The sequence below is a fragment of the Athene cunicularia genome, assembly GCF_003259725.1.
Source record: "Athene cunicularia isolate RWA chromosome 7 unlocalized genomic scaffold, athCun1 chr7_part1, whole genome shotgun sequence".
NCBI classification, from domain to species: Eukaryota; Metazoa; Chordata; class Aves; order Strigiformes; family Strigidae; genus Athene; species Athene cunicularia.
In genome coordinates this window covers 26,827,050-26,854,619 of record NW_020799107.1, presented here as the reverse complement: position 1 = coordinate 26,854,619, position 27,570 = coordinate 26,827,050, and the positions used below count along the sequence as shown (strand labels likewise).

The 27,570-nt window shown below is 38.5% G+C and overlaps 1 protein-coding gene across 16 annotated transcripts in view; it reads right to left on the bottom strand.

Annotated features, from left to right (window-relative positions):
• KALRN (kalirin RhoGEF kinase) overlaps window positions 1-27,570 on the bottom strand; it is a 360,200-nt gene that overhangs the window by 262,615 nt on the left and 70,015 nt on the right. For all 16 annotated transcript variants that reach the window (XR_003398843.1, XR_003398844.1, XM_026853030.1 and 13 more), the window contains exons 6-8: window positions 20,250-20,441; window positions 13,214-13,345; window positions 7,041-7,271 (exon numbers count right to left, since the gene is read on the bottom strand). Coding sequence is in view for 14 of the 16 variants with exons in the window: in XM_026853030.1 (XP_026708831.1) it covers window positions 7,041-7,271; window positions 13,214-13,345; window positions 20,250-20,441 (555 nt within the window). In the remaining 2 variants the exon portion in view is untranslated. The remainder of the gene's footprint in view (window positions 1-7,040; window positions 7,272-13,213; window positions 13,346-20,249; window positions 20,442-27,570) is intronic.

Genomic DNA, 27,570 nt, shown 5'->3' with positions numbered 1-27,570 from the left:
TCTCTTTCACATGAGTCTGAAGCATTTAAAGCAATTAACTTCTTAAGCTGATAGCCTGAGATATCTCTGAGGTGTTCTTATACCATACGCTGACCACTGGTTACAGGGTGAAAATGTGACTGCCTGGCCAGAAACACAGAGCCTAGCTCTATACCAACAGCCATTGTCTGAACATGCTCAAACATCAAAGTGCTATGTATTTTGCACTCCTCTTGGGAAACTATGATGTGGCCTTTTGAAGGGCAGACTTCTATGCCAGAGTTACTGGTAAAGAGGGAAAATGCACGTTAGTTCTTTCAGCTGCGTTCTTTCTCCAAGAACCCTGTCCTGTTTGGTTTGGACAACCCTGAGCACCCTGTCCATAAATGATTCATGTCTTTACAATCTAAAGGAACTAGAGAAACATCCATATGAAATCACTAGAAACCAAAGAAATATGTGGGCAATGTTCTCCTTCCCAGCATGGCTGCCTTGTGTGGCAAACCCAGCATAATCTGGTAATAGGAACTGTAAAAATGTGCAGGGTGCTCTTATTCCACTACTCTTCCTGCTGCCACCAGATCTTAGAGATACATATACAGCCAATAGAAATAATCTGAAACTCCTGCATAATCCCACACCACTGTGGGTTCAAATGAAGGAATAACAGTCCTTTTTTAACAATTCAAAATAAACTAAGCCACTTGGCAACCCTCGTGTAATTTAAATGGCCATGTCATTATTAATTCATTTCATAGTATCTGCAGGATACTAATCAGCACAAATATACCACCAATTTACTTTCAGTGATGGTTACTTGTTAGTCCTCTTCAGAAGATAAGTGGGGCCACAAATCTCTACATTGCCTAGACTTTCACTCACATTGCCTGAAAATGTGCCAGTTCCTTTGGCAGGAACAAAAGGAATGGAATGAAAATTGCTCTAAAGAAGCAGTTGCCAAGATGTTTTATTGCATGGTCTGTGACAAAGAGTGGATGGAAACAAACAAAAAATCCTTTTACTACAAACGTACCATCCTTTACTGCATAAATAATAAAGCAGACAAGTACTAAATAAGAGGCTGTTAGAGACATAATGTGGGTTTGGAAACACGTGCACATCTCATTAAGTTAGTCCTTTAGAGTTATGTAGGTAAAAGTTGTATGATGATCTATCAGAATTGTGTAGTGAGGTATTTATAACAGATAATAAACCAGGTGTGGACACTCTGGCCTCAACAATTGCTGGAAATAAAGGATTAGTGAAAAAAGAGGTATTTAGTCATGAATAATGAAAGGTTGTTTTCTCTCCTGTTACACCCCACTGGGAGAAGGTTGTCAAGTAGTTTTACCACTATTGAATCCTGAGTTTTCATTCATTTTTGGAGACAATACAACCATAGTTAGAACCTCTACTCCCTGTCAGGTAATACTTCAACCTTATGGCTGGTAAGGTCACATATACCTTCTAATCTCAGTGAAAATACAGCAGTAATATTTTGAAAATGTAAACATACACGTGACAAACATTAAGCGCATCTCATTCCTTGACAAATTTACCAGAGGGGCCATGAAAATTGTCTAGGATGCTTTGAGCTGTAATGTTTTAGTTAGTGATCTGTCAGTGGTAGCTATTTACAAGCTAAATCTGCTCAGATGGCATACAGAGCATGTGATGTATTTTTGCAGGGTGCTGTGGCTGAAGTCATACGGTAGTAAATATAATATTGACTTGATTATAATGTTCCTTATTTTTAGCAATGGTTTACAAATAAATATGTTGCTTTACAAGACCCAGTGGAGGTATTATTGTAAACAAAGCATAAAAGGAGATAATATAGTCTGATTTCTTCTGTCTTTGAAACAAACTATGACAAAACTACAGAACGTTGGAGAACTCTTCATTGCCTTGAAGCGATCAAAATAACTGAGTGTATACATGCATGCATGTGTGTGGGGATATACAGACCTAATCCTCTAAAATCTTGTGTGAGCACTAAATGAATCATGAACTGCCTCAAATATCCTAGCATTCTCTGCAAATGGACTATGTAGATCACATGCATCACATGAAGTGTTCAGCATTCTCAGATAGTGTATGGAGACAAATACATGTTGCCAGGACATTTTTCTATACAAATGATGTCAGGATCATGCCCTGATCTGTTTTCTTGGTCAGTAAAAGCCAGACACATTACAAGTTAAAGTGCTTAGTTATGAAGAGAGACAGCCTTTCCTGCAATACTTTGCAGTCTCCCACTACAGTGGCAGCTGGTAAATGTAATGATATCAGTATGGCCACATGGCCTTTTTATCCATCACCAGAGGCAGATAACCACACAAGGAAACCTAAGCTATGTCCATTAGTGTATTTGGGCATGAAGCCAACAGAACACAGATCCACAAATTTAGAGAAATCCAGGTGAACCTGACACTGGTCTGGCTTGACCTTTTCAATGACCAAGAGGATTTGAGACATCACTACAGCTGGTATGGCAACAGTCCTAATTTTCTTAGTACGTGCCTACCCTCTTGCCAGTAAGCACTTCCTACTGTCATCTTGCTGTTTACCACTGGTCTTCATCTGGCATGATGGGCCTGTTCCACTTTGTCATGCGGAGCCACCACAGCTAACTCAAGGCTTTGTACATAGCCAAGAAACTCCAACAGCACACACAGTACCTCTACATCCACCTATTTTCCAGCTCTTCCTTTACAGGCAACTATCATAACAAAGGTAAAGCAAGAAGGCAGCAACACCAGCAGTGATCTTGAGAGAATCATGTGAATCTGTGGAGAAACAGACTGCCTATAACAGGCTAAGTGTTGGTGTTTATGCATGGAAATGATGGAAAGACAGAATTTCCATGAGAAGAAATGAAGACCTGCAGAGTAAGAGTAGCAGTTTGATTATTCTGCCACAGAAGTGCTTTAAAATACCAAGTTCAAGGCTTGCACAGACCATTTCAATAATGCATCTGATGGGTCTCCATTTTCCTTCTACTTTAATAGGTATGCTTCAGGCTTTACAGTTTCACTTGAATGAGTTTATGAAGTGAGAGAATTCAGACAAAACTCTTGCCCATATGAAACAAAGGGGATGGGGGAGGCAATGGGGTGAAGAACAGTGTCATAAACTGCAGCTATTTCTAAGGCTGCTTGGTAACATCTGCTCATGGCACAACCCTTATGCTACCCTTGCTGTTGCAGTGTTGCTGTTCACAGGGGCAAAGGGAACATATTCAAGAGGAGATGCATGCAGAGGCAAACATCGTAAATCAGGATGTAACAGTGGAAAGAACTGGAAATTGGAGACAACATGAGAACAATTTCAAATCTTAACAAAAAAAAATTAAAATGGTGTTAATCTGCTGGTAAACAATCTGCAGAAGGTGAAGACCCAGAGCAGAGAGGGGCAAAAAGGAAAAGCTACCAAAAGCGGGCTGAAGCATCTGCAGCAATTACAGAATATCAGTATGAATGTTAAAGGGATTTTTTTCCTCCCTTGCAGGACAGAATCTCAGCACCTCCTCCCACAGCTGTGTTCTAAAAGGATCAAACAGCACAGCTCTTCCCTATCTGAAATGATAGAGAACTTCTAAAAAACAACTGAAGCTGTGAAGTATTTTACACACTCGGCAACCCAACATTTTTATAATAATCCTAAATAGGTTTTGTGTTAAAGTTCCTTGTCAGTTCCTGCCTGCACAGAGCCTCATAACAGCTCACAAATTGTCTTAACTGCTATCCCTTTTCTGTGAATGGTGCTCCATTTCCTGTGAAGGCTGCAAATGTAGTTTCACACCATTTATTTTCTTTCCTTCTTTAAAATGCTATATATACATAACTCATTGTTCTTAACACACCATTATTTACCTTAGTTCACATGTGTAAATTGATGTAATTGTATTAATACATAGATATAATGGCAAATAATCTTATAAAATGTCTGATGGCGTGAGGTGGTGATTACTTCTAATGGTATTTTATAATATAACTTTTCTTACATTAATATGGTAACTTGGCAATCCACAGTGTTTAAACTTTTTTTTTTTTCTACAGCACAACTTGTATTTTGGTTCTGACATGACTGTAAGGATGCCTGACTTTCTATCTCAGAATAAAAATTACTTTTATTTCTTTTAATCCATCATTTTCAGTATTTTCAGGTTTTGTGCAGTTCAAACTGAAACCCAGCTAGAATCAAAAGGATTTCCTTCACAGTATGAAACTATCTGAGAACATAGCTCTGAACTGCCAGTAACGTGTACAGCGTGTAGTCTGGCCTTGCAAATGGTGCATAATACACCAGGAATGATATGAGTTTAACACAGCTTAACCCTTAAATCTAGTCCAAAAGGCACACGCTTGGCCTACATAAAGCCTTCATCCAGCTAACTGGTTTTGCAAGACCTCTCTATAAACACTTGATATTGCAAGACTAACCAGAGTACTTAGGTGAAGAATTATGATCTTCCAAGATTCTTAAGAAACTCTTCTTGGAGATGTGTCTTTACCAAAAACTATTAATGCTGTTAATGGGAGATGGAGAAGATGCAAAATAATCCTGGATTCTGTATTAAGACCATGCAACACAACAAAACCTGTCACTATTCACATCTGCTTTTAAGACAAGATGGATATAGAACAGCTGACATGAAGAGAAAGGTATAGATGCACAGTGAGGAAGTGTAAATTCTGACAAGGAGATCATCTTTCACCAGACTTTTACTGCACTGGCCAACAGCTGGAGAGAGAGTGAGCCACAAGACATCCTGATAGGGAACACAATTTTGAACTGGGTGGAAAGGGAAGAGGAGCATCTTCCTCAGAGAAACTACACTGTATAATCACTTGTCTAGAAGACAGTGAAGTCTAATAAAAGGGCTCTCCTGTCAGGATTTGTTCTCCTACATCTTTCCTTTTTGGACTTTACCAGGAAGAACTCTGTTAAAGGTTATTAAATTTTGACAAGACAGAAAATTATTATTATTATAAATGTTAGTTATGATTAGTGACAACATAGAGGTAGACTGCTCACTTGCCAACTGATAGGCATTTAACAAAATATACGTAATAGGAATTGCACAACAGATACATAGGAGGTGATTATTTAAAAAAAACCCCAAACCCATCAACATACTCAAATATCTTCCTCCTCCCCATGGAATCTACACTTCATATTTCTGTTCAGCTGATAATTTCATTTATGAGTTACAAAGCATTTATCTTGAATAGTACAGATGTTTAGTGAACAGAATGATTCATCTCTTCCTCTCTCCTAAGCAGGACAAAAAGATGCTTCCAGTAAGTGTGTACTAGGACAGAAACATGTCTGTCATTAAGTTGTTGCTTCCCAGATAATAACCATCCATTAAGAGAAAAGTTTGGAAAGATTGCTGCCAGCAGAACTCACACAGAATAATACTCTCTAAAGTGACTGTACTCTAGTGACTTTTATTGCTTGTTTCTCTTCCTCTCACCAAAAGTCACAGTACGTACAAAAGACCTGTGCCTTTTGAAAACCAGTGACACACTCATTGCCTCACAATTATGGAAAGTAAAAGTCTGAATGGGTTTCATGAATGAACCTCATAAACACTTCTAATGATTTCAGAAGATGTAAAAGTTTGTGTTGGAAAGATTGAACAAAAGTGTAAATCACCCTAGGGGATGAAGAATACCTAAAATAATATGGATTGACATTGTATGCCACAATTGGAAAAAGCATAATAAATCTGTAAATCAGAATTTACAACCCTTGATTTTCGAGATTTTAACCCTAAAATTTTATTAACTTCATCTAGTTTGCAGAGTACTCTCACTGAATGCTCTATTTAATATATAGCTTATGAATTTCATTACCATGCAGTATATTTGCTGACACATAATGAAAGTGAAGTTGCTTACATTAAGCATCTGTTACATTCAATCCCAGTTGTAGTTATATATGGTATCAATATCTGTGTGGGTTTATAGGAAAAACTGAGCAGGTAGAAATTCTGGCAAACTTTTCAAGACTGCCAAAGAAATGGTCATACAGATTTGTAAAGGGTTATCTACAGCTGCAGTTCTGTCTGTGCTGGTGCACTTCAACTATGGCACTATAACAGGACCACAAATTTGCATGTTGAATAGAAGTTGCCGGTCTCCTGTCCTTGCTGGTTCACGTCTAGTTTGCACATGGCAGCTTTGTTGCACCGTCTCTACCTCATTTTTCACTTGGAGGAAGGCAATGACATGAAGAACCCCAGGGACATTAGAATGCTCCATAAACATGATTAGAGCATTCAGCCTCTTCATTTAAAGCAAGTACCGTATTGCTACCAACATCTGCTTCAGGCTGTAATGGGGCCCTTGAACAAACCACATCATCCTGAATGAGCAGAGTCCTGTAACATCTGTTGATTGTACCTGCATATTTGGCAGCTACAAATGTAGCATCTCATAATTACTGTCACTTACAGTTGTGCTAATATTCAAATGGATTCCTTTGGGAGAGAAAAGTTACTCACCTGGAGCCTCAGTTCTCAGAGGTGAGCCTGTACCAAGGTGAGGTGGGCTCACATTGCAGTGTGCAGCTCATTTGAGCCAGCAAACTCATAGCACAGGTATGTGGATTCCATAAGTGGTAATAATGCAAAGGTCATCTAAACAGCACCATTAAAAGGTTTGTATCCATATTGTTTTCATGTAGGAAGGTGAAATACACCACAGTTCAATTGCTTTTTATACTTGAAATTAATTTTTCTATTAAACATCACTTTCTCAAGAACAGTAGAGTACCTAGAGCTAATTGCTCATTTGTGAAAAATTAACCACTGAAAATAGTGTCACGTTCATGGGGGGAATGAACTGATCAATAATCAGTGGATTGATTGAAGATTCCAACATGAAACTGAGAGGTACTGAAAGGTGTATTAGGATTTTAGCATATTTCTAGCATAGATAGAGCTGCGTGTGAAATCTCGGTTATGGCAATATCCTCTACATGAGTCACCAAACAATCTTCATGGCTGCAAAGAAAGGACCATTCTTTACCTACTTTAGGAATGGTGTTACCTGTTGAACATCCTGCTGGAAAACACAGAGCTGCAGCCTTTGATGTAGCCGGACCTTTCTGTGTTGCCAGATGCTCTCTAGGCGCCGCTGGTGATGCAGGACTTCATGTACCACATCCAACACCTGGTGAACAGCCTTGGAGTAATTTGCAGTAGCAGTGAGGGATTCAGAATTCCCAGGGCTCAAAGGACGCTGTAGGACATCCAGCAAAGCTTTTCCATCCTGGCTCACCTGAATGAAGAAATAGGTCTACTTCACTGAACTGATACTTAAACATCCAATGGCTGACAGAGAACAGTCTAGCTGATTCTTTTTCCCCATGTGTTTTCCTTATTTTAGTCAAAAAGGAAGACAGACCTCCTAACATCTCTTTTTGACTTGTACTTACACATTCAGCACTTGCCTTTTCTTCCCAGTGAGCCTGCTGTGTCACTCAGCAGGAGCGCAGATACCACACTGCTGGGATTGCATTCACAGAGACAGAGATCCCAAGACTATATTACATTCTGACACTCGGGCACTGAACATTCTTGACGTATACTAGTTGATGACAGGTGGCATTTGCAATAGCAGGCCTATTTTTCTGAGGAGGTGGCATTTTAAGAAAACCACAGATGGCATTCATATTCTGTATGATAAGGGAGAGTCCTTTCTTCGTAGGATTACTATGTACGTATATACGTTGAGAAGTGTGACATTCCAATTCTGTATTTCGTTCAGTGGCAGTGAAAAATAAATTAGTATATGATAATAATTCTTTTCTTCCCCAGAAATAACTCAGAGAGACCTATAGTCTCCACTTTCAGTAGGCTACAAAGTTTGCTGGCAAATGCAAAGTCCTTTGCACATGTGTAACCTTTTTTGAACATTTGCAGATGCAAAGGCATTTGGGCATTAAAAAAACGCCAGAATGCCAGATTTTTTAATGCCAGATTTTTTCTTGGAACATTCCTGAAGCACTTTCATATTGCTGGGGCAAAATAAAAAAAAATGGAACCATAAAAACCCAACTGCTGTTAACAAGTGTGTGCACGCACTGGTTCTCTTAAAATGGCTTTTTGAAATATTTTTCAGTTGCGGATTCTAAAGTTAAAATATTTTGTTCAACAGAAATGGTAAATGAGGACATTGTCAGAATCCCTCTGCTCCTCCCAGCCCACTTTTCTCCTTTCGCTCTGAAACAAACTGCAGTGGAAATGACAAGATTTTCTGAAAAGTATTTTTATTTCTCTGCAATCACAATAACCAATTTTGCCAGAGAATGGCTTAATGAATGTTTTTCATCCAGTTTCAGTTTTGAACATTATCAAACTTAAAATACATCTCAAGGATTTCCAAGTCTCATTTATTACTGTATTATCAGTTGCTTGTTCAAATGTAGCAAATACCCTTTAATACCCAAACCTGTGTCTTTTGGCAAGCCATGCTACATCGCAGTCTGTTGTAGCAGTGTGTATTTGGTGCATATTCAGAGAAATTAAGAGACCCTTTGAGATTTATACTGGCAAAAGTGGGAGTCAAATCTCATCATATTTATGACTATTAGGTGGGCATAGGCAGATCCTTGGAGATTTTTTAAATATTCAGGGAAATTTGGAATTAAATCAGGAAATAACTGGAGAGTCCATAGGGAGTAGCTTTCCATACTCAAATTCAGTTGCTGCTGAAGACCAGCTGCAACAATTTGCTCATGCTGGAGCCTTCTGGGGTCACAGAGGGAATGACTGTACTCGCCAAGAGTAGTGGATAGTGGTGATATGAGGAAGGATTTTAGGAGGAAACACTGAGGCACAGGTGTTACCTTGGCAACATTATGGACGTGGCAATAGCTGCTAGGCAGGAAGAAGCAGATTCTAGACAGGGAAGGAGACAAGGCATACTACATCCTATTTTATCTGTGGGAAGATAATCAGTTTAATCCCTGGGAACAGGAAACCAAGTCTATGCACACACTTAGGAGCAGCTTATTAGGCCAGAAAGTCACTCTCTGCACTGGCTAAATTAACTGTATGAATTTACTGTGTTCCTGTTACTGGCCTTTAAGGCTTAGAGTTGGTCTGAATCTGTCCCTGGGTGGTGTTACAATGCTTTTATTATAGTCCCTGCTGATTTACACTGATAGAAATCACAGCAGAAGCAGGACTAACAATAAAGGTTCAAAAGTTTACCAGTAAGAGGTATGTGATTGTACAGACAATATGACAGATAGGCTTCACTCAGGACAACTTTCCAGAAACTTTGTGCCATAATATAGACCTATTCATACCTACACCACCTCCTAAGTTCAGGCCCTGCATGTCAGGTTTTTCCCTCACAGAGGTGCAATCATGGAATTCTTCCATTTTGAGGGGTCAGATCATTGGGTGAAATATTTTGTATACTATATTAATTATGACTGATCAGACTAAATTCAGTCATCTTACCAAAAAAGTGTTCTTTCAGAGCTGACTAGTGCATGAATACAGCCAACAAGATCTCTACAATAGAAAGTCTCAGTGGTAGGAGTGATGCAGAACAAAAAGATTGTTTTAAAGGCAACAGCTTTTATGTCCCTGTCTCATCTGAAGCTGGGACAGGACAATGTCCTCGCAGATTTGTGATGTAAGGGAAAAAGCAAGTATGCTTCTGCATTCTCTCTTGCTCTTTTTCTTCTACAGCCTAAAGGATTTTAATCTATTGCATGGTAATTTGTTCCTGTTCTCTGTCTAAAAAGCCTAAGAGACTACAAGTTATGATTTCTCCCTGATGAACATAGTCCTCCAGTTATTTTCTGCATAGCCAGAGATTAATGCAAGACTTCAAGTGTTTGTGTTGTCCTGCTAATAATCATTAACAAAAATCAGAGGCTATTAGAAATGTTCTTCTGCTCTCCAATTCACATTCTTGTCCCATCATGCTGGAGTAACTATATGGCAAGGAGCACAATGACAATCAGGTAATCAGTGGTACTCAGTATTTGCAAGGATTACATATGTATTCCAGGATTTGCTATCTTCTGCAGCTCTGAAGTTCTTTGGCTTAAAAAATTTCTTTTCTGAAAGTATTTTTGTTGTGAATATTACTGCATTCCCAATCAATAGGCACAGAAGGTTTGTGCTCTCAAGAGTTCACCAGTGAACAGATTTCATAAAAGAAAGGAACAGCTTCACAAATGCAGAAGCTACCTACTGTGCTCTTTCAGTCATTTCCATGTTCTCCTTGTAACAGCAAAAATAAATCACCATGCTTCTGTAAGAAGTTATATGACCCTGGGTGTAACAAAAAATGGATTTTGTTGTACTAGTGGAGTAATCTCCATGGATGCTGTATACGTAGCTGGGGAGTAAGTTAAAATCTGAAGATACCCTATGTAGTGGGTCAGAAAGACCTCCAAAGCCTTGAGAGTGACTAGACTAATGGTGCCATCTGTGAAACAGCTACAATTTGCGCTAGGAAAAAACAATTGGTCTTTAGAACAAATATATCCTGCCTCCAGGAACAGACAGTAAAGTACAGTTAATCAAGCCACAGTGAACGAGATGCTCTGACCATCAGCCAGGCTCAAGCCTGACTGGAGAAAACCTTTCCCTCTCTCCCTCCTTACCTTTACCAAATCATTACAGTCCTCAGCAGGGGTGTCCCAAGTTTGTCTCCTGCTGTTCATCCACTAAAAATACTGGTGTAGCAACTAAATACACCCTGGCTAGAGATGTCTAGAGCAACTCTTTTTTCAAGAGGGGAATCTGCCAAAGGCATACATCTCATGTGTATCTCCTCCTTCCACCACTGTTCTGCCCAAAGTAAAGGCTAGAGCACCACTTGATTCTCAGAAGGAGGAAGGCTTGTTCTGCCAGCAGCTTGGCATAGCACAGCAGAGGATTGCTTAGCTGCTGACTGCATATCAGGGCCATGATTCTGCCTCCACTATTTCTGAGTTTCACCTAAGTGCAATAAGGGAAAGAAGGCAAATAACTACATCTACAGCAAGATGGAAAACAAAGAGTCTCCCTAAGATTCTTTGGGCATCTCTTCTTAGGTTCCTGCAGTGAATCTGAACTGTTTTGTTATACTCTGTAACAGAACCAAATAGGCCCATATATCCTATTACATGTTAATTAATATCCTATTAAATATTTGTATAAAATGGTTAGTTCAAGGAATGTTCATTCTATTCCAAATCTCTTAGAAGTACAGAAATAGAAATAGAGATTTTCAATGACTCTGCAGGAAAAGAAAGGAAAGTAAAAGCCACAATTTTCACCCCACCATAGAGAGCTCCGAGGGAAGAATATTATTTTCTATGGGCAAGGAGCATTATCTAGATTGGAGAAATAGGCATGTGGATTGGAGGCAAGACTCGTGAGGCTTTTCAGCTCACCATGTAGCTATGGGAAAAGGGATGAACATTTCCATGATAACAGACTGTAACCTTTCCAGCAGTTCTACATACTGTTTAGAAATATACTTATTAGTAAAATAATATAGAAATGTTTTAAACAGCTGTGCCTATGACAAGTTGTGGCTTTCTGAGGAAGCATGAGCAAAAGCAATATGCATGTTAAAGGTTGCTTTTAGTAATGAGTTTTAAATTAATTTTAATTTTCACTTCACAAAAACTAAGATTGGAACTGATAAAACGGCAATTTCAAACACTATTAATTTTTATTTAATCCAAATTTGACTTAATTTTTAGAAATAATTTTTAAATGCAATCAAAAAACTAGGTATATGTATAAAATTGACAGTTGCAACTACAGGTCAACAGGACTGTTCTACGCCTGCTCACAATCCACTGTTCCTGAGAAGCCTGAGTAATGAACAAGGAATTGCCCTTTGTGATTGCAATCCAGACTTACTCTCCCAAATTCTTGCAGGTGTTCGAAAAATAAAAGATTTCTATCTAACATTCCTTACATTCATCACCAAGGTATATGCACAACTTCACTGTGTATGTGTGAGTGCCTACCACCAAGCCTAGATTAGCAAATCCTTTCCTCTTCTATTTTATACTATAGATTCTTCCAAGAATCTGATGACCAGAGCAAGGGCTGAGTATGAAGGAGAGTTGTTATGGTCTGTTTGGAGCAAAATTCCTTGATACCCAGAAAGACAGTCAAGCACAGAACTGTACAGGGAAATGAGAAATGCAACTAAACCCAAGAATTCAGGTGATCTGTGGATTACTTTCCAGCCAGCTTGCATCCTGGAGAAATGAATAACAGAATAGGACAGATAACATACATTACTTCCCACCCCCAGGGTAATTTGGAAGTCGGCCCATGCCTGGGGTGAACATCTAGACTAGCCTCATTCCTAAAAGGAGCCTTCCAGGGTACCAGTGAGGCCCTGCAGCCCTTTTTCAAAATAAAGTGGACTAAACACAGACACTGTCCTGCACAGTCAGATGCACTGAATGTTGGCTGTTTTTCAGTAGCTTTTATTTCATGCTGCAGCTTGGATAGGGGAAGAGCCAGTGAAGATTTTTGTGGGTTTTTTGAAAAAATGCTAGATAATATGTTTTTATCTTAGCATCCTTGGCACCCTCTTTTAAAGGAATATAACACATACCCTATTTAGGTCTGAGATATTTGACAACAGTATATACAAATAGATCTGATGTGGCGCTTAGGGAGATGGTTTAGTAGTGGATTTGGTAGTGTTACATTAACGGTTGGACTCAACAATCTTAAGGGTCTTTCCAACCTAAATTATTCCAGATTCTATGATTCTATCTAAAGCACAGTCTTTTGCAGCATTCGTTATAATGAGGACCTGACATCTCTGTATATTGTATACTGAAGGAAAAAGCCTTTGGCATCCTCTGTTCCCATTAGCATACCTGTGCTAGACCCAGGACTCATTCACAGAACAAAAGCAAAAGAAGTAAAGCTACTGGTGGCTTAAACGGGTATCCTGTTCAGCAAAAGCAGCGAAGCAGCTCTTCTCTGGGGTGCCAACACTCGCTCTAGATTTCATTTCTGTATGGGGTTTGTCCCTCAGATTTGTCCTGTTGTGCCTTTACAAGCAGATTGCTGGGAGTCACCTCCTACAGCCTGGGATTAGATCTGACTCCTTTGAAAAAGTTTAAGAAATGAAAAGCAGAACCCATCTCATTTTGAAACGCTAAGCTCCAAAATGCAGTCAAATATCTGTTATCAGTTAACAGACACTCACATTCTTTGGAAAGCACATACCTCTGTGTAGGCCTGTGTTACTTGTTCATACAGGGTCTGATGATGATGGATGGCCAGTTCCAGGTCTTGCATTTCTGAAGGGAGGCCTCCTTCACTGCACATTTTGCACCAGGCATCCACACCTGAAAGGAACTGAAACAATTCGAGGAATAATGAGCAACAGTGACACAGAACAACACCTCATCAACATCAAAAAACTCTGTATAGTGCCACATCGGACTGCATCAAGGGCTGAGGAAAACATAACAGTTATAAAGGGGTCCTTTTGGGCACCCTGGAACAGCACATTCCTGCCACCTCCTCAGTGCTTGAGGAACACCTAGATCCAAAGGAATATTTTCTGTTTCTTCTGGATTAAAAACAAATGCTCCTTTAACTAGGCTCAGAAAACACCCATTCTAAGAGTCTTTGCATACCATGTAGGGAGGCTACAACATTGCGTTCCAAAAAGGGAGGCTGCAACATGTCTAGAAAAAAAGACATCAGCATGAAGCACAAAAGGACACATCTACAGCTCCAGCTGTATTTGGCATTGTCTCAGCTGTCAATCTTCCTTCAGTTGCTTACCTGTCCTTACCACTACTAACTTGAGCAACAGAAAACCCCTAATAAAATCTATGCTGACATTCATTTCAGTCAGTCTGCATTCAAGCAGTTCCCAAGCCAGGGCCAGGGCCAGCTCAGATTGCTAATAGGATACCAAGGCTTTAAACCCCTGGGTCACACATTTGATTCTGGCCCAGGTCAGCAGTGATCAGATACCATTACCATCTGACAGCTGCTAAGCAGCCAATGCAAAATGAGCTGCTGGTCTCAGTCCAGTTCCTGGTGGGCAGACATCCATGAAAAGGGAGAAAAAAAATCACTGCCATTGCAATTGATATGGTTTAGCACCTTGGTTGGAAGCCTTAACAGACAGCCAGAAACTGAATGGCTTCAGGGAGCAGAGGGGTGGAAAAAATTTTTTTCCACTCTTAAAGGCCTCCAGAGCAGTGCTGATGAACTTTGGCAAAACAAATTGGAGAAGCTCTCCTGGGTGCTGCCTGTTCTGTAAAAGAAAAGAGGAATTTAGTCTCTAAGGTTCCCGTCCTGTTTTTCTTTTAAGCAAGGCTTACTTCAACAAAACAGCTCACATGTTCATATTTTGTCCATACTAACTGCCCAATGCCACCTCATTACTTCTCACTTATATTTTCACTTCCTCCATCCTTCTGTTAAACCAGCCTACCATACTTAGGGGCTATTTATAAAAAAGAACAGATAATTATACAACAGATGAAGTGCCCTGTAGGGTGAATGTATAATGCCACAAAAGTACCCCCAGGATCACAGCTTTATCCACTCTTGAAGTGTTCACCTGTGGCTTGTTACTAAAGCAGTCACTCACAGCATGAAGGGCTGTGAGATTCAAAGTAAAGAATTTCAATTCAACTCTGGCTCTGGCATCAGCATCCATTTTTATTAGCAGTGTAAAGCTATTCACCATGCTGCTGTGTAATCAAGGCTATAAAGTGTTTGCATTGTAAACACTTGTTTTCAGTGTACAAAGAGTCAGTGACAAAGATAAATTCCTAAACATGCATGTCTACAAAGTACAAGTCTACCAGTGAAAACTACTTTCTAGAAGACTGGAGGCAAAGATGGTAGGTTCTCTTGTGTTGGCTTGACTCCTGATCTGTTTAATCTCTTCAGATGAAATCCCCAAACACCTTTGCATAAAGCTGAAATAATCATATTTTGTGCCAAGGTAGTGGAATTCACATCATTTCCTATGCAGTTTTAAGAGCACGGAGCTGAGATTAATCCCTTTTGGGGCTGTTACATAAACTTCTTGGTCAAAACAGTGAAGAAAAAACCTTTACACCTTATAGACCAGTGCTCCTGCTGCTGGAATCACACTGTTATGGCTCTTATCAAAACTGATGAACTGTAGCAATTCTAGTACAAGTACTTATAGTCATGTTACTCATACACTGCCATATCCCCAGACTGTGATTTGCACAGTAGGTGGAAGAAGTCTCAAGAAGATCCTATGCACACAACCACATTTCCAACTTGCTGTCTCACATCTATCTTCCTTTTGTATATCTATTGTATATAGACAATGTCACATCAGAAATCACATCAGTAATTTCCCTTCTGCCACTAGCAGGAGCAGTTGACATCATCTGTTTTAAAAAAATTTTAAGAAAAGCAGCCTGTTAGTGTTTTACTCTGATACCCTAAAACAATGCATGGTGGTCTGTGCTCTGTGTGTAGATTCACATAGGGAGAGCAAATTGTTTTTTAAGGATTTTTGCAAAGTGTTACTTCATACCATAGGACCGTTGATTTGGGTATTTTGAAAAAAGCAGCTATGTTACTTTTTATTATTTGTCACACACTGTGGCAGACACAAAACCCTATTATTAAATGTAACAATAATAATAAAATAGTAATAATATACAACGTAATATAACTGTATAATGTAAAAATAATGTAATAATATTAAATATTAAAATTATTAAATGTAAACCTTCATGCTATAAACATATTCATATCACAAAATCACCATTTGACTGAATTGAAAAAAGATGCATTTAAAATTGTAAATTGCTAACTGGTTGGAACAGGAGCTGTTACTGTCCACTAGATACTCTATATCATTTAAAGTAATTGCTTAAATTTCTACTTAGCCCATTGACTAGAATAGTTACTATTTGGAACATAAAAGCTCCTTAAATATGATTTGAAATGCCAGGCTGCGATAATTTTCAATGTTTTTCAAGACTTCAGGAAAGATTAAGAAAAATTTATCCTAAAAACAAAAGAAGTCTCTATCATACCTTTGTTCCTCTGATCCAATCCAAAAGTAACTTTAAAGTATTAATGACCTAAGCTTACTTCTGATTCACAAACTATTCACCTAAGTTGCAAATTCTGTATTAGGTCAGGTATAATGTATTCTCAGACCACTTCTTACTATCTTTGCTCTGGAAGTGCTATGCTGTATCACATGGTTGCTCCAAAACACAGTGCAGATATTTTCTAGTCCATATTTCTCCACAGTTTTTGCACAGTCCTTGCTTACTGCTTGCTAGGCTTCTATGTGGAAGCTGCTGGATAACCAGAGTAGTTCTAGGCCCTAAAACCAAACTCTAGTGTACTTTTATGCTCCAGAAGGGCTGTGGGGAAAGATGGGAAGATGGCCATGAAACTGCTTTCCTCAGTGACCTATAATATCTCCTGATGCCCTGATTTTTTTTTTTTGTATGAGGATAACTGTATATTCCTGTTGTTTCTGGCATTTCCCTGTCTAATGCAGAAGTTATCTTGGTCTTATCCCTGCATCTTATAGATATCAACTGGCTTTTCCTTTCCTCCCTTTCCTCAAATTCTTCTTCCCTTTTTTCTTTTCCTCTCTTTTTCTTTTATTTTCCTCAAATAGGGGAGTTCAGGATGTGCTTAGAGAAATCCAGGCCGAGATGAGAGAACAGTAGTCTTCTTGGTTGGGGAGTAAGGTAATATGAAACAAATGGTCAGGGGTCAATTTTCAGAGAATCAGCATAAATGTCTAGCATGTGCACTTAACACCTACTACCCTAAATAGTAATTCTGCTTGTGCACTTCTGAGGGTAGACTCTGACCCAGAATTAATTGGTTGAGATCTCTTGGCTGATTGAAGACATTAATTTGTTCATTCTGACAGGATCTGTAGAGTGAGCATCTTTCAAACACTTTAGCACACTTTCAGAGATTACATCCAAGAAAGGGAGGACGCCTGGTGTGTCTGCTTCCCCCATCTGGCAGTTAGTGGGCTGGAATCTCATCTGGCGTAAATCAGCACAGTTCTCTTGAAATCACACTGAGATAAGACATGTTCTCCTATGTTCTCTTACAACTTTGAACAGCCTCAGTCATACCTAAAGATATAGAAGCAGATTCTCTTTTGCACTAGAATATCTCCATGCTAGCATGGGGGGTGGGGGGAGAGCACAGACAAAACAAGGAGAAAAATCAAGAGATTTGTAGCAGGTGGAATTAAAGGACATTTGGGAAACACTGCCACTGACTTGCACCTTGACCTGGACATAGTGGTTGTCTGGAGTTTAGTTTCTAGCTTTTGTTCAAACCCATGTGCTGAAGGATGCCTGGCTGTAGGCTAAATTTGCCAGAATTATCTTTTCTTTCTTCCTTTTCTTTCTTCCTTTTCTTCCCCTTTTTTTCTTTTCCTTGCTCTTTTCTTGATGATGGTTTAGAATGTACAAATTTTGTTTAAAAAAATGTAAGGAAGACACATGCTTGCAGACACAAAAGAAGAAAAAGCAAGAAACAAAAGAAAAAAAAAAAAAAAAGCTTTGATCCAGGAACTCATTCAGCCGAGTCCCATTCAACATGCCACATGTATCTGCTATAAGAGCCAGGAAAGCAATGTGATTCTGAGGCATGTGAAGACAGATGTGAGGTTCAATTCCCAGCAGGGTTGACTCAGCCTTTCATCCTTCCAAGCCAGACAAATTGTAGTCTGTGCAGTTTTCTGTGTGGGGTCTTTAGGAAGAGACCTTGAAAAACAAGTTGCTTCCTGCTCAGCTTGCATATTACAGAGATCGTAGAGCTTTTAATAAATCTCTGTCCCAAGCCAACAACTTCCTTGCAGGCTGGGGTGTGCCAAAGGCTGAAAGATTACGGTCCTAATAGACTTGCTTCCTGTTGGCATCCCAGAGCACTTCAATCAATAGGAAGGAATGAACAAAGAGACTATAGCAGCTTATCAGACTGGAGAAGGAAAGACAATCTGCCTATCAGATCGGTATGAGGGAAGCAGGGATACAACTGTGGGAGAAATGGTTGGATCTGAAGCAACATTACGTTTACCGACAGAAAAAAATGGATCAAAAAAAGATCTGATATGTGACAGAGGAAATAGTGGGTTTATCTACGTCTTTGCTTCAGAGAATTAAGCCTTATTTATTGAAAAATAATGAAGCCATGATTTGAGTTAAAAAAACCCAAAAACCTACGTGATGCCAAATAATAAAGAGTCACATTAGGAATGAATGTCTGATAGACAGCAGACTGAGTTATAGACCAAATCCCAAACACCTCATTCTTTATGCTATACAGAGGTCAAATGACTAAATTAATAGCATTCAAGTCATTGGTTTATCCTACCAGAGTTACTAAAGCACGGCCAAAATTTTAGTCCTGGCTAATGGACTCACTGACTCCCACATTTCTTTTTTGCAGCAGTCTCAAGTTAACAGGCTTCACATCAGCACTTATCTTCCATTGAACTGTCTCTTACCGCAAGTGAGGAGCAACTGCAGTTCACAATTTACAAACTCTCCTGTCTGTTAGTAATGAGAGACTGGCTTCTGTCAGGCAGCACAAACTTGATTTCCTTATGAAAAGGTGCCAAGGCAGGACCGGGTTTTTCAGACCCATCCATACACTTGTAAAGAAAAAAGACCCAAAGCTGAAAGTGACATTAATGCAGCTTTTTCTCAAGTTGAAGGCTGAGGCAAAATACCCACTTTGACAGTGTTCAAAAGGCAGGAAGACAAAAAAAAAAAAAAAAAAATTCATCTCTAGTTTCACAGACAGGTCAACACAGTTTTCTGGTTTATTGCCTTTCATGCTATACAATACCTCAGCAACTCCTCATAAATTGCAAACAATATTGTCACGTCAGAAAAACAGGGGATCCCTCATAAAAAAAATAAAAAAAACCCCAAAAAAACAAAGCCCAAAACCCAAACAAACCAAAGCAAATAAGAACTAATTCATTAATAAACTTTAAGCAATCTCATTGTGATTGGATATAATTTTTTTTAATTCTTTTTTTATTAATAGATGATGACTGACAATTACTAACATGAAGACTATACCTAAATACTACAACGTTCATTGTACTGAGATAAAGTACTTGTACTGGGCATCATCTTAGTGTATCAGTCCCATCAGAGCCACTGAGTGTGCTTACATGAGTAAGTGCCCAGTAGGGTGAGTAATTGCTCTACGCTATGGCCTGTTGTCAATAGGAAACACAAAAATCAAGAAAAATCCATTATAATTCTACAGTCAGAAACAAACAATAAAGAAAATCATTACTCTTTTGAGCTAAACTTTTCCATACATGCATTCTGGCTTATGAGGCACAGTTTCTGGGTTACCAGTTATAATTTCTAATTCAGACACTTGAAGTATGGGTCAACATCAAGCACATCCACTTCACAGCTTTGATATCAACTACTTGGAAAAACAAGCACACAACAGTACTGAAGAGAGCACCAAAGCAGTGTTTGTCACAGGAAAATGAATGTAATCAACATATGATCGAAGGTGAACCATCACCATTAAGTGGACCTGGTTTAGGTGTAAAAAAAGCAGAAGGTTTATTCACATATTTTAAATCTTTTGTAACTATGAAATTATGGAACAATTCTGGTAGTTGTTAAAGACACAAACCAGAGTTCAGGGACATGGAAAGTTTTCTTGGATGTTCCTAGCTGTCTCTGAAGTCACTACTTAGTGAAATCTAACAAAGTTTGGGGCTACAAAGAGCACTGAAAGAGTAGGTGGTGGGATGAATTCCATAAGTTTCATTAACAGTAATGTGCTTTGGCTCCTAGAAATTGTCTGCTGGTATGAGTCTATGTCATATGTGTGAATATTCCTGTGCACAGAGGGCATACCGCATATACCTCTAAGTGCAGATACATACATTTTCCTGACTATAATAATCCTGAATTTATCCACAGCACTGATGAAATATTAGGCAATAGAAATAAGGCAGTATGTTACTGCACCAGTGCATTTCACTTATGATCATATTATTTCTCATCACTAAGGCATAAATATATTTTCTTACCCACTCCGGGAATGTGTGCCATTTTTTTGTGAAAAAATGTTACTATTTGTTTTTGAGATGCTGATCCACTAGGAACAAGTCTCTTAACCTCACTGCATCCAAGCCAAAAGCCATTAGGTAGTAACTGCAGCATCGTCATTATCAAAGTATCAGTGGATCATTTTGCCAGTCACAAAAGCAACTCACCTGTTCAGCTTTCTGGTGAAAGACAGCAGACATGGCTAAGATGGTGCTGCGCTCATCCAGAGCCGCAGCAAAACTCTTCCACTCTTGATCCAGCTGGCTAGATATTTGTTTAATTTGCTGGGAAGCATAATGGCCTGCCTCAGACAGCCTTGACGCAACAGACATGATCCGATTGATGTTGACATAGGCATTCTGAAAATTAAAAAGCACACATAAATAAAGAGAAGGAAGAACCGTGACCACCCTCTGCCTTCATTACACATTCCAGACACCATCAGTTGGAGTAAAGCTGAGCAGGTCAGTGAAAGCAATCAACCACACGCTTAAATATGCATGAATAACAACACGCATATTACCTTCCACTCTAAAAACATCCCTCAGGAATCTTCTTCCCCATCTATGCCATTATCTAACACTGTTATTTCCCCCCTCTCCCTTTGTATTTATTTATGTAAAACTAATTTGCCATACTTTAGCTATTTACTCACCTGTTAAGGTCTACTCATTGCTTCTATCTTATTCTTGATATTTCTGTTGCATTGCTTCATATTTCAGGATGCTAAATCCACATATTCTTAAGTGAAATGTTTGCTTTCTCTCCTTTGAGAACCCTCTGATAATCCTTTATAGACATGCAGTGTCAACAAATGGAAAAGTCTCACAGAATTTAAAAGAGCTTATAAGGATATTCTACAGAAATATAAGAGTTTCCATAGAAATGTCTATTAAATTATATTCTTCAGTTAAAATGTTATCTTTTCTGCAGGTTATTTTAAGCTGTTCTCCAGCAGAGATATCATTTAGCTATAGTCTGAATTGAGAAGGATTCAAAAAGCCTACTAAAAGGGTGATATTTTCTGTTCTTTCATAAGAACTTTCCATGATGGTTTTTATTGAGCCTTTAAACAGTAGGTTAGTTCTTTCTCAAAACAAACTGTTGACAGCAATGTAATTGCATTATAATACCCCTGCTCTGCATAGAAATGTAAACCTGAAAATAAATAGCCATCATGACAATGTCTTACAAAGATGCACCATCAAAAGCCAAATGACAGCTGTCTTGCAGATTTCTGGAATGTCATTTGATGTAAACACTTCTCCTTTCTCTTTCCTCCTCACTGGAAGAAAGGAACATCTCAGAATTTTAGATGTTTTGCTCATGTTGACTCACTGCTTCTTTATCTCACTGAAGTATTTCAAAAGGGCTTTACGAATTTCAGAGAGTAGAATCCATAAGACCTTTATGCAAAAGGATCGACCAGCCCTGATGACTTTAACAGTATTACTTATAGTCAAATAATAAATCAGAGGTGGAAGTGTTTGTTAGAGCAGGATCTCTTCATCGTGAGTGGAAGCACAATGAGGAAAGGTATCTGCCAATCCAAACATGAAACACAACAGAGCACTGCCAAGGCAGGCACAGGTCCAAACTAAGTTGTGAAGCAGGACAAGGTATGTCTGCAAAGGTATAACTAGGAAGTACACTCATCATACCTGTAGGTGCTCAAGGAAAGAAGGATGGGGCCACAGCCCTCACAGCCACTCTGTTCTCCCTGGTAGAACCATGACTATGACAGCTATCACATAAATAACACAGATCTAAGGCAACATCCAACCTCTAGGTTTTTGGTTTGGGGTTTTTTTTTCACCTTATCATATAGCCTTTCCTTAAAAATCAGATTTGGTTCAAAATGGTGAGATTTATTTTATAGAAACAAAAATTTTTTTTCAGTACAATTAGAGAAACCAATCAAAATTGTTCTGAAGTTTATACTAAAAAAGATACTATGATTTAGAATGTTGACTAACAGACAGAATCAAACACTTATTTTTATCCTCTAGGTTAGAAACAGGAATTTAGATTAAATATATCAGCCTTTCTCCCAGAAAGTCTTCATGACTGAGTCTCAGCCAAGATCATATCAGGTTAGCTCTTCCAACAGAAAGCAGTGTAGCATCACTAAAGTTACTGAAGCTTGGATGAGCTATGTCGAATGAAGACATAAAACTTTGCTGGTTTTGACATAAAAGTTGCTGAAGAAGTTTTAATTTAATGTAAAAAATAGTTGCTTTCATCATGCTTTTATTTACTTCTTTTTTCCCTGAAGAATTATCTCAGCCACTGCAATGCACTGAGCATGGAGGAACACAACTGTGAATTCCTTTGTTCCCTATAGGTACAATATATAGATTAACTAGTAGAAGGGTAAAGGTAAGATCAGTTGAAATACAGCAGATGTTCTTAGGGTCTGTTTTTTAAGTTAGGAAGATTTATATATTGTTATGTCTGTTTGTTATATTTTTATACAGAGATGAGGATTTTCATGGATTAAATTTCACTTTCCTAGATGAGAATTTTTCATGGAACAGTACCAACCTGTCCTGTAGCCAACCCACTAACTCCATACCTTTTCCAGCAGAAAGCAAGGAGCAGTTTGGGAGCCACCTGCTCACACCTCTGTTCTTAGTGCATCAAGCGCAACTAGCTCAGGAAACAGAGTCTCCTGAGCTTCCCCTCTTGCTTTCTGAGCAATAAATGGATTCAAGTGCAGTATCACATGTGATGTACTCTTCTGTATAGCTCCAAGAGGTAGCGCAACAGGGATACCTCTTACTTCCAGACACATACACTCTTTACCTCTGCTTTATCTATCCCACCTTAGTAAAGCAGAGACACTGAAGTGGAGCTTGGACACGTAACACTTGTCCAAGGTTTCACAGAAAAACAAGATAGAGTAGACTTGACTAAAGATCTGGAACTCAGGATAGCACATCCTACCAGATGTAACACATTTTACAATCTCAAGACCTTTAGCCAGTGTCACTATTATTGGTAAAGATGGGATCTCTGAGAAAAACTGGGGAAGATGGGATCTCTGTTGTGGACTAAGGTAAGATGCAGTATGCCTTCAAGTCACGCCAGAATTTAGTTTCAGGAAAAAAAGTTTTAATTGACCACAAGTCACAAAATGCAATACATTTCTTTTTGACCTTGAAGTAGAACAAAATTATAAGTCACTTAGTTTCATCTTTATCTGCCACTGTGTAATATTCTGAGTAAAATGAAACAAAAATCTATGCTGCCAAAATTCAACTGTTGACATTGCACAAAGTTAAACCCTCCTTTCCCTCTGATTTGTTCACCTCTAAAAACTGAATGAATTGAGATTTTTCTGTGTCACTATTACATAGATCTTTTTATCCTAATAGGAAATAAATTAAATATAGCAACTAATGTCTGTGATTTTATTTTTCCTTCAGGCTTGAAAATGCACTACTAGCAGGTTCCTAGAGAGTCTCGCTTTAAATATAACCTAAGGCCTCATCTTTTTTTCAAAACTGAGAGGTGTCCCCAAAGAGGACTGCAAGGGATCACTGATTTATGGCTATAGAGGACTTCAGTAGGTCAAACAATGAGAAAACACTATGTTAATGTCTAGAAGCAAGTATAAAAACACTTCAGTTGACATTCTGTTGTAGTGACACTAGGATACACCCAAGTTTTGGCTAATATATATCCTTTATCATTGAAAAACCTTTATTTTACATAGTATTTGCAGACTTTCCAAAAGCACTCTCCATGTCAGAGTTAATTTCTCCTTGACTTTATTTCAACTTTGAAGCTTTAATCAAAAAATGGGATTTTTGCCTTCTAAAATCACCTGACTGACAAAGAAAAGAAAAATTTCCCCATGTGTCTGTCAGCATCATGATATACAGGAGCTTCTTTCTCAGATTATAAAAGCCTTGTGCAATGCCTTGCAAGTGCACATACCCTTCTTTGTCCACAATTCTTAGTCCATTTCTGTCACCTAAAGAAGGCCTCGATTCTGGTCATCAGTGTAACACATCTGTTCCCTCCAGTGTAAGCAACCACTGCTAAGGTTGCTAACACTTGGTAGGATAATAGCCCTCAGTCTCAGCAATAAGCACTGACAGTTGGGGAATGAATCTCCCACAGGGAAATTCCGCCCTGATCATCTAGCGGGCATGCTGGGAGACTTTCCCTCTTAATTAAACCCTCCAACCCTAGCTGGAACAATACTTTCTTCTAATACACATATAAAAAGCATATCTTACACTCACAAAAGAAAAATGAGCAGTGAGAAGCATTAAATCTGCAAGAAACTTGGCTGAGTTCATCTCATTTCCTAGAGAACTAGTTGAGATATTGTGATGGCAAGCAGTGAAGGTGGGCTGCGTGAGAAGGGTTTTGCAGATTAATTGAAGGTGAAGTTTGATTGTTGAGAAGTTCTTTTTTAAAATAAAATTAAAAAATAACCAGCTTACACTATGTTACTGAGATTTTAGAAACCATCTGTGAAATGAACCTAACACATAAATCTGAAGCAGAATGTTTCAGTGACAAAATAAACTCATGAGATATCTTTAAGACCTTTAAGTTTCTATAACGAGGCCAATTATATGTAGCCTGTTGCAGAATAATATTGGATGGCATTTTAGCTCAGCCTACATACAGAAAAATACTATTCATTTAAGATAAACGTTGGGAATTTTCAACAGACATCATTAGCCTTTACATGATAATTTGTTTGAAATATATTGTGACTTTCTTAGGACAACATGCACCTCCATCTAGTGTCAGACAACTATCTCCCTGACAGCAAGATAGGCAGCAATGCCAGCACTGAACACTGCCATTTTTATGCATGTCCCACAGAAAGTGATAACTCATTCTTTAAGGAGGTTAACAGATCCAGGCACAAAAAAATCCTGGCAAAGAAAATACAAGTCACTTCAGCCAGAACAAATGGCACGTACACCATGTATCCAAGTGTAGAGCTCAACCAGTATGCTTTGTGTCATACTGAAACAGTGGTTTTTTTCTCTAGGGAATTTATTTGATTATTGAGATAACTCACAAAATGTTGGAGCTAATATTCATCTTCGTAAAAAGTATTATTGCTTCAGTATAAACATTATACAGCTGCAATAAAGATTAACATAATTTATTTTGAAACTGAAGTGAAAACAAGCACTGCCTTGAATCACAGAAGAAAAAAAATCTATGGTCCTTATTTGAAAGAAAAATACTGCACTACACTTTATTACATGACTTCTCCACATCCCACATTGTTCATTTAAAATGAAGAATTATTATCGTAAAAAATAAAGTAACAAATTGTTTTTCTAAGAAGGAGCTTTGGTCACAGCATGCCTATAGAGATGTATAGGAAGAGCATGTGACAAAAGGCATGACCCAGTAAACATTTAGAGATTATTTTCTAGAGGAACTGGAGTATTTTAACTATTATTAGTTATGCCAGGCTTAAAGGATACTAGACATAGTGTAAAGAAGAAAAAAAAAAAATCAAAACAAAACACCTTAGAGATCCAAGAACATCCAATGCAACTTCTACTGAAGTTTGTAGGGTTTTTGCCTGCAAAACATACAGCCATCCTCAGCCACATTGTCCTCCTCTATATCTTATCTCAATGATTTTAAACAAAACAAGCCCCCAAAACAATCCAAGCCCCACATCAGTAAGACTGCTTCAAGTTTTCATTATTCGTTACTCACATTTGTGTCACATCTGTGATAGTTGAGCTGTTCTCAATCCAACAGTGGCTGGGACTAATATATTGCATTAAAAAAGATCTAGCTAAACTATAAGGCAAAATTCTAGCAAAATCACAATTATAAAGCAAATTCCCAGAGAAAAAGTTTATAGTATGATCCAGTTCATCCTCAAAACTCCAAAATATTTATATTAAAAAAAAAAGTTGGGTTTGAAAAGTTATTCTTCTTGAAACAAACTCCATGTCTTGAGCCCAAAGCATGGTAGTTAAATATTTGAGCTTTGTAATTAGCATGAGAGAGCTTTAAGACTTATCAGATATGAATTTGATATGAATGATATGAAAGTTTTAATTTATTAAAACTCACCAGAATCTTAAGTTTTCAGACTTGGGTGGGTCACAGTACTCTACCTGGGACTGCAAACAGATCTGATGCTAATAACCTCCCTATTCTCTGTTAAGGAAACAGGAAAGGATTCCTGTCATTTTCTTTTTGCAGCCAAGGGTATTCCATAAAAAGAGTGAGGAACACTGGACTATAAACACAAATGAGTACATACCTAACAGTAAATTCACCAGAGTTACAGTCTTCTCTCTGACACCTTCTGCATTTTGTTACTTAATCCTAATCCTTAGCTTCACAAATATTTATCAGTGGTTAACTTAATACAACATGATTCTTTATCTGCAAAAGTAATTTATGTATATAAATAGTGTAGGATCAGAGCCTTTGGCAACAGACTGCAAGGCAAAGACCATTTCTTCCTTTGAAAGTGTATAGCACCTAGAACAGTGACCTAAACTTCCTACTCTCACTACAATATAAATATTATCAAATAATATGCATTTTCCAACAGCCTCCAACAGAAACCAAATGATAGCATAAACATCTGATGTAAGATGTTGCCATAAAAATAAGATAGTTTAATGAAGGCAGTTGCACAGTAGCAATCACATGATTATGTATTTCTAACAGCACTGACTAATTTTCTTAGAGAAGACTATACTGGATTAAAACCCAAAACAAAACCAAACCAAACCCCAAACCCACAGAATCAGTCTGCACAGCAGAAAACCTGGCAAAACATACAGGTCTTGTGTATTTTGCCTCAAGAAACTACAGTTAGCTGTGGTGGTTCTTTCATGCTAGTTTTTGTTATTAGCAAGACCCTCCTTGACTAAAGTGTTGTTATACATGAAGCAGACCTGATCCATATTTCTAGCCCCACTTCTCTGACAATCAAAGTAGGGCTCAGATGGCTGTGTGGGCTTGGTGTATGTAACGTCCTACCACTGTTTTCAGAGTCATCACCAAGGTTTCTCTGGTTTTGCTTCGTTCATGTAAGTTGATCTGTCCCGAGTCCATTGCTGACCATCACTGGCTCTTGCCTCAAACAAATGCACAGACTTCATCCTTACTACAGAGTGGCTTAACACAGGCTTGCACTGAGTTTTTGTGCATACCAAGAGACAAAACTACCATCTATCATAGGAGCTGGGATGTGGCCAGGCAAGGGTAATTTTAGATTCACTCTCTTCTTGCTCTTCCTGCATGCTTCACCACAAATGGAGTGACTAGTATGCAGCCCAACACCCTTATGCAGCAAGCTGATGTCTCCTGCATGCAAACACCCTCATGTTCACAATACTGACTTCTGGGGACACCAGGAGTCACTCCACACTTTTCTAGCAAAGAATCTACTTCATCTAAGAGCATCACTTCTGACATCAGCACTGTACCAACACAAGAACAGCAGCTACAGGTTAGTTCAAGTAGCCT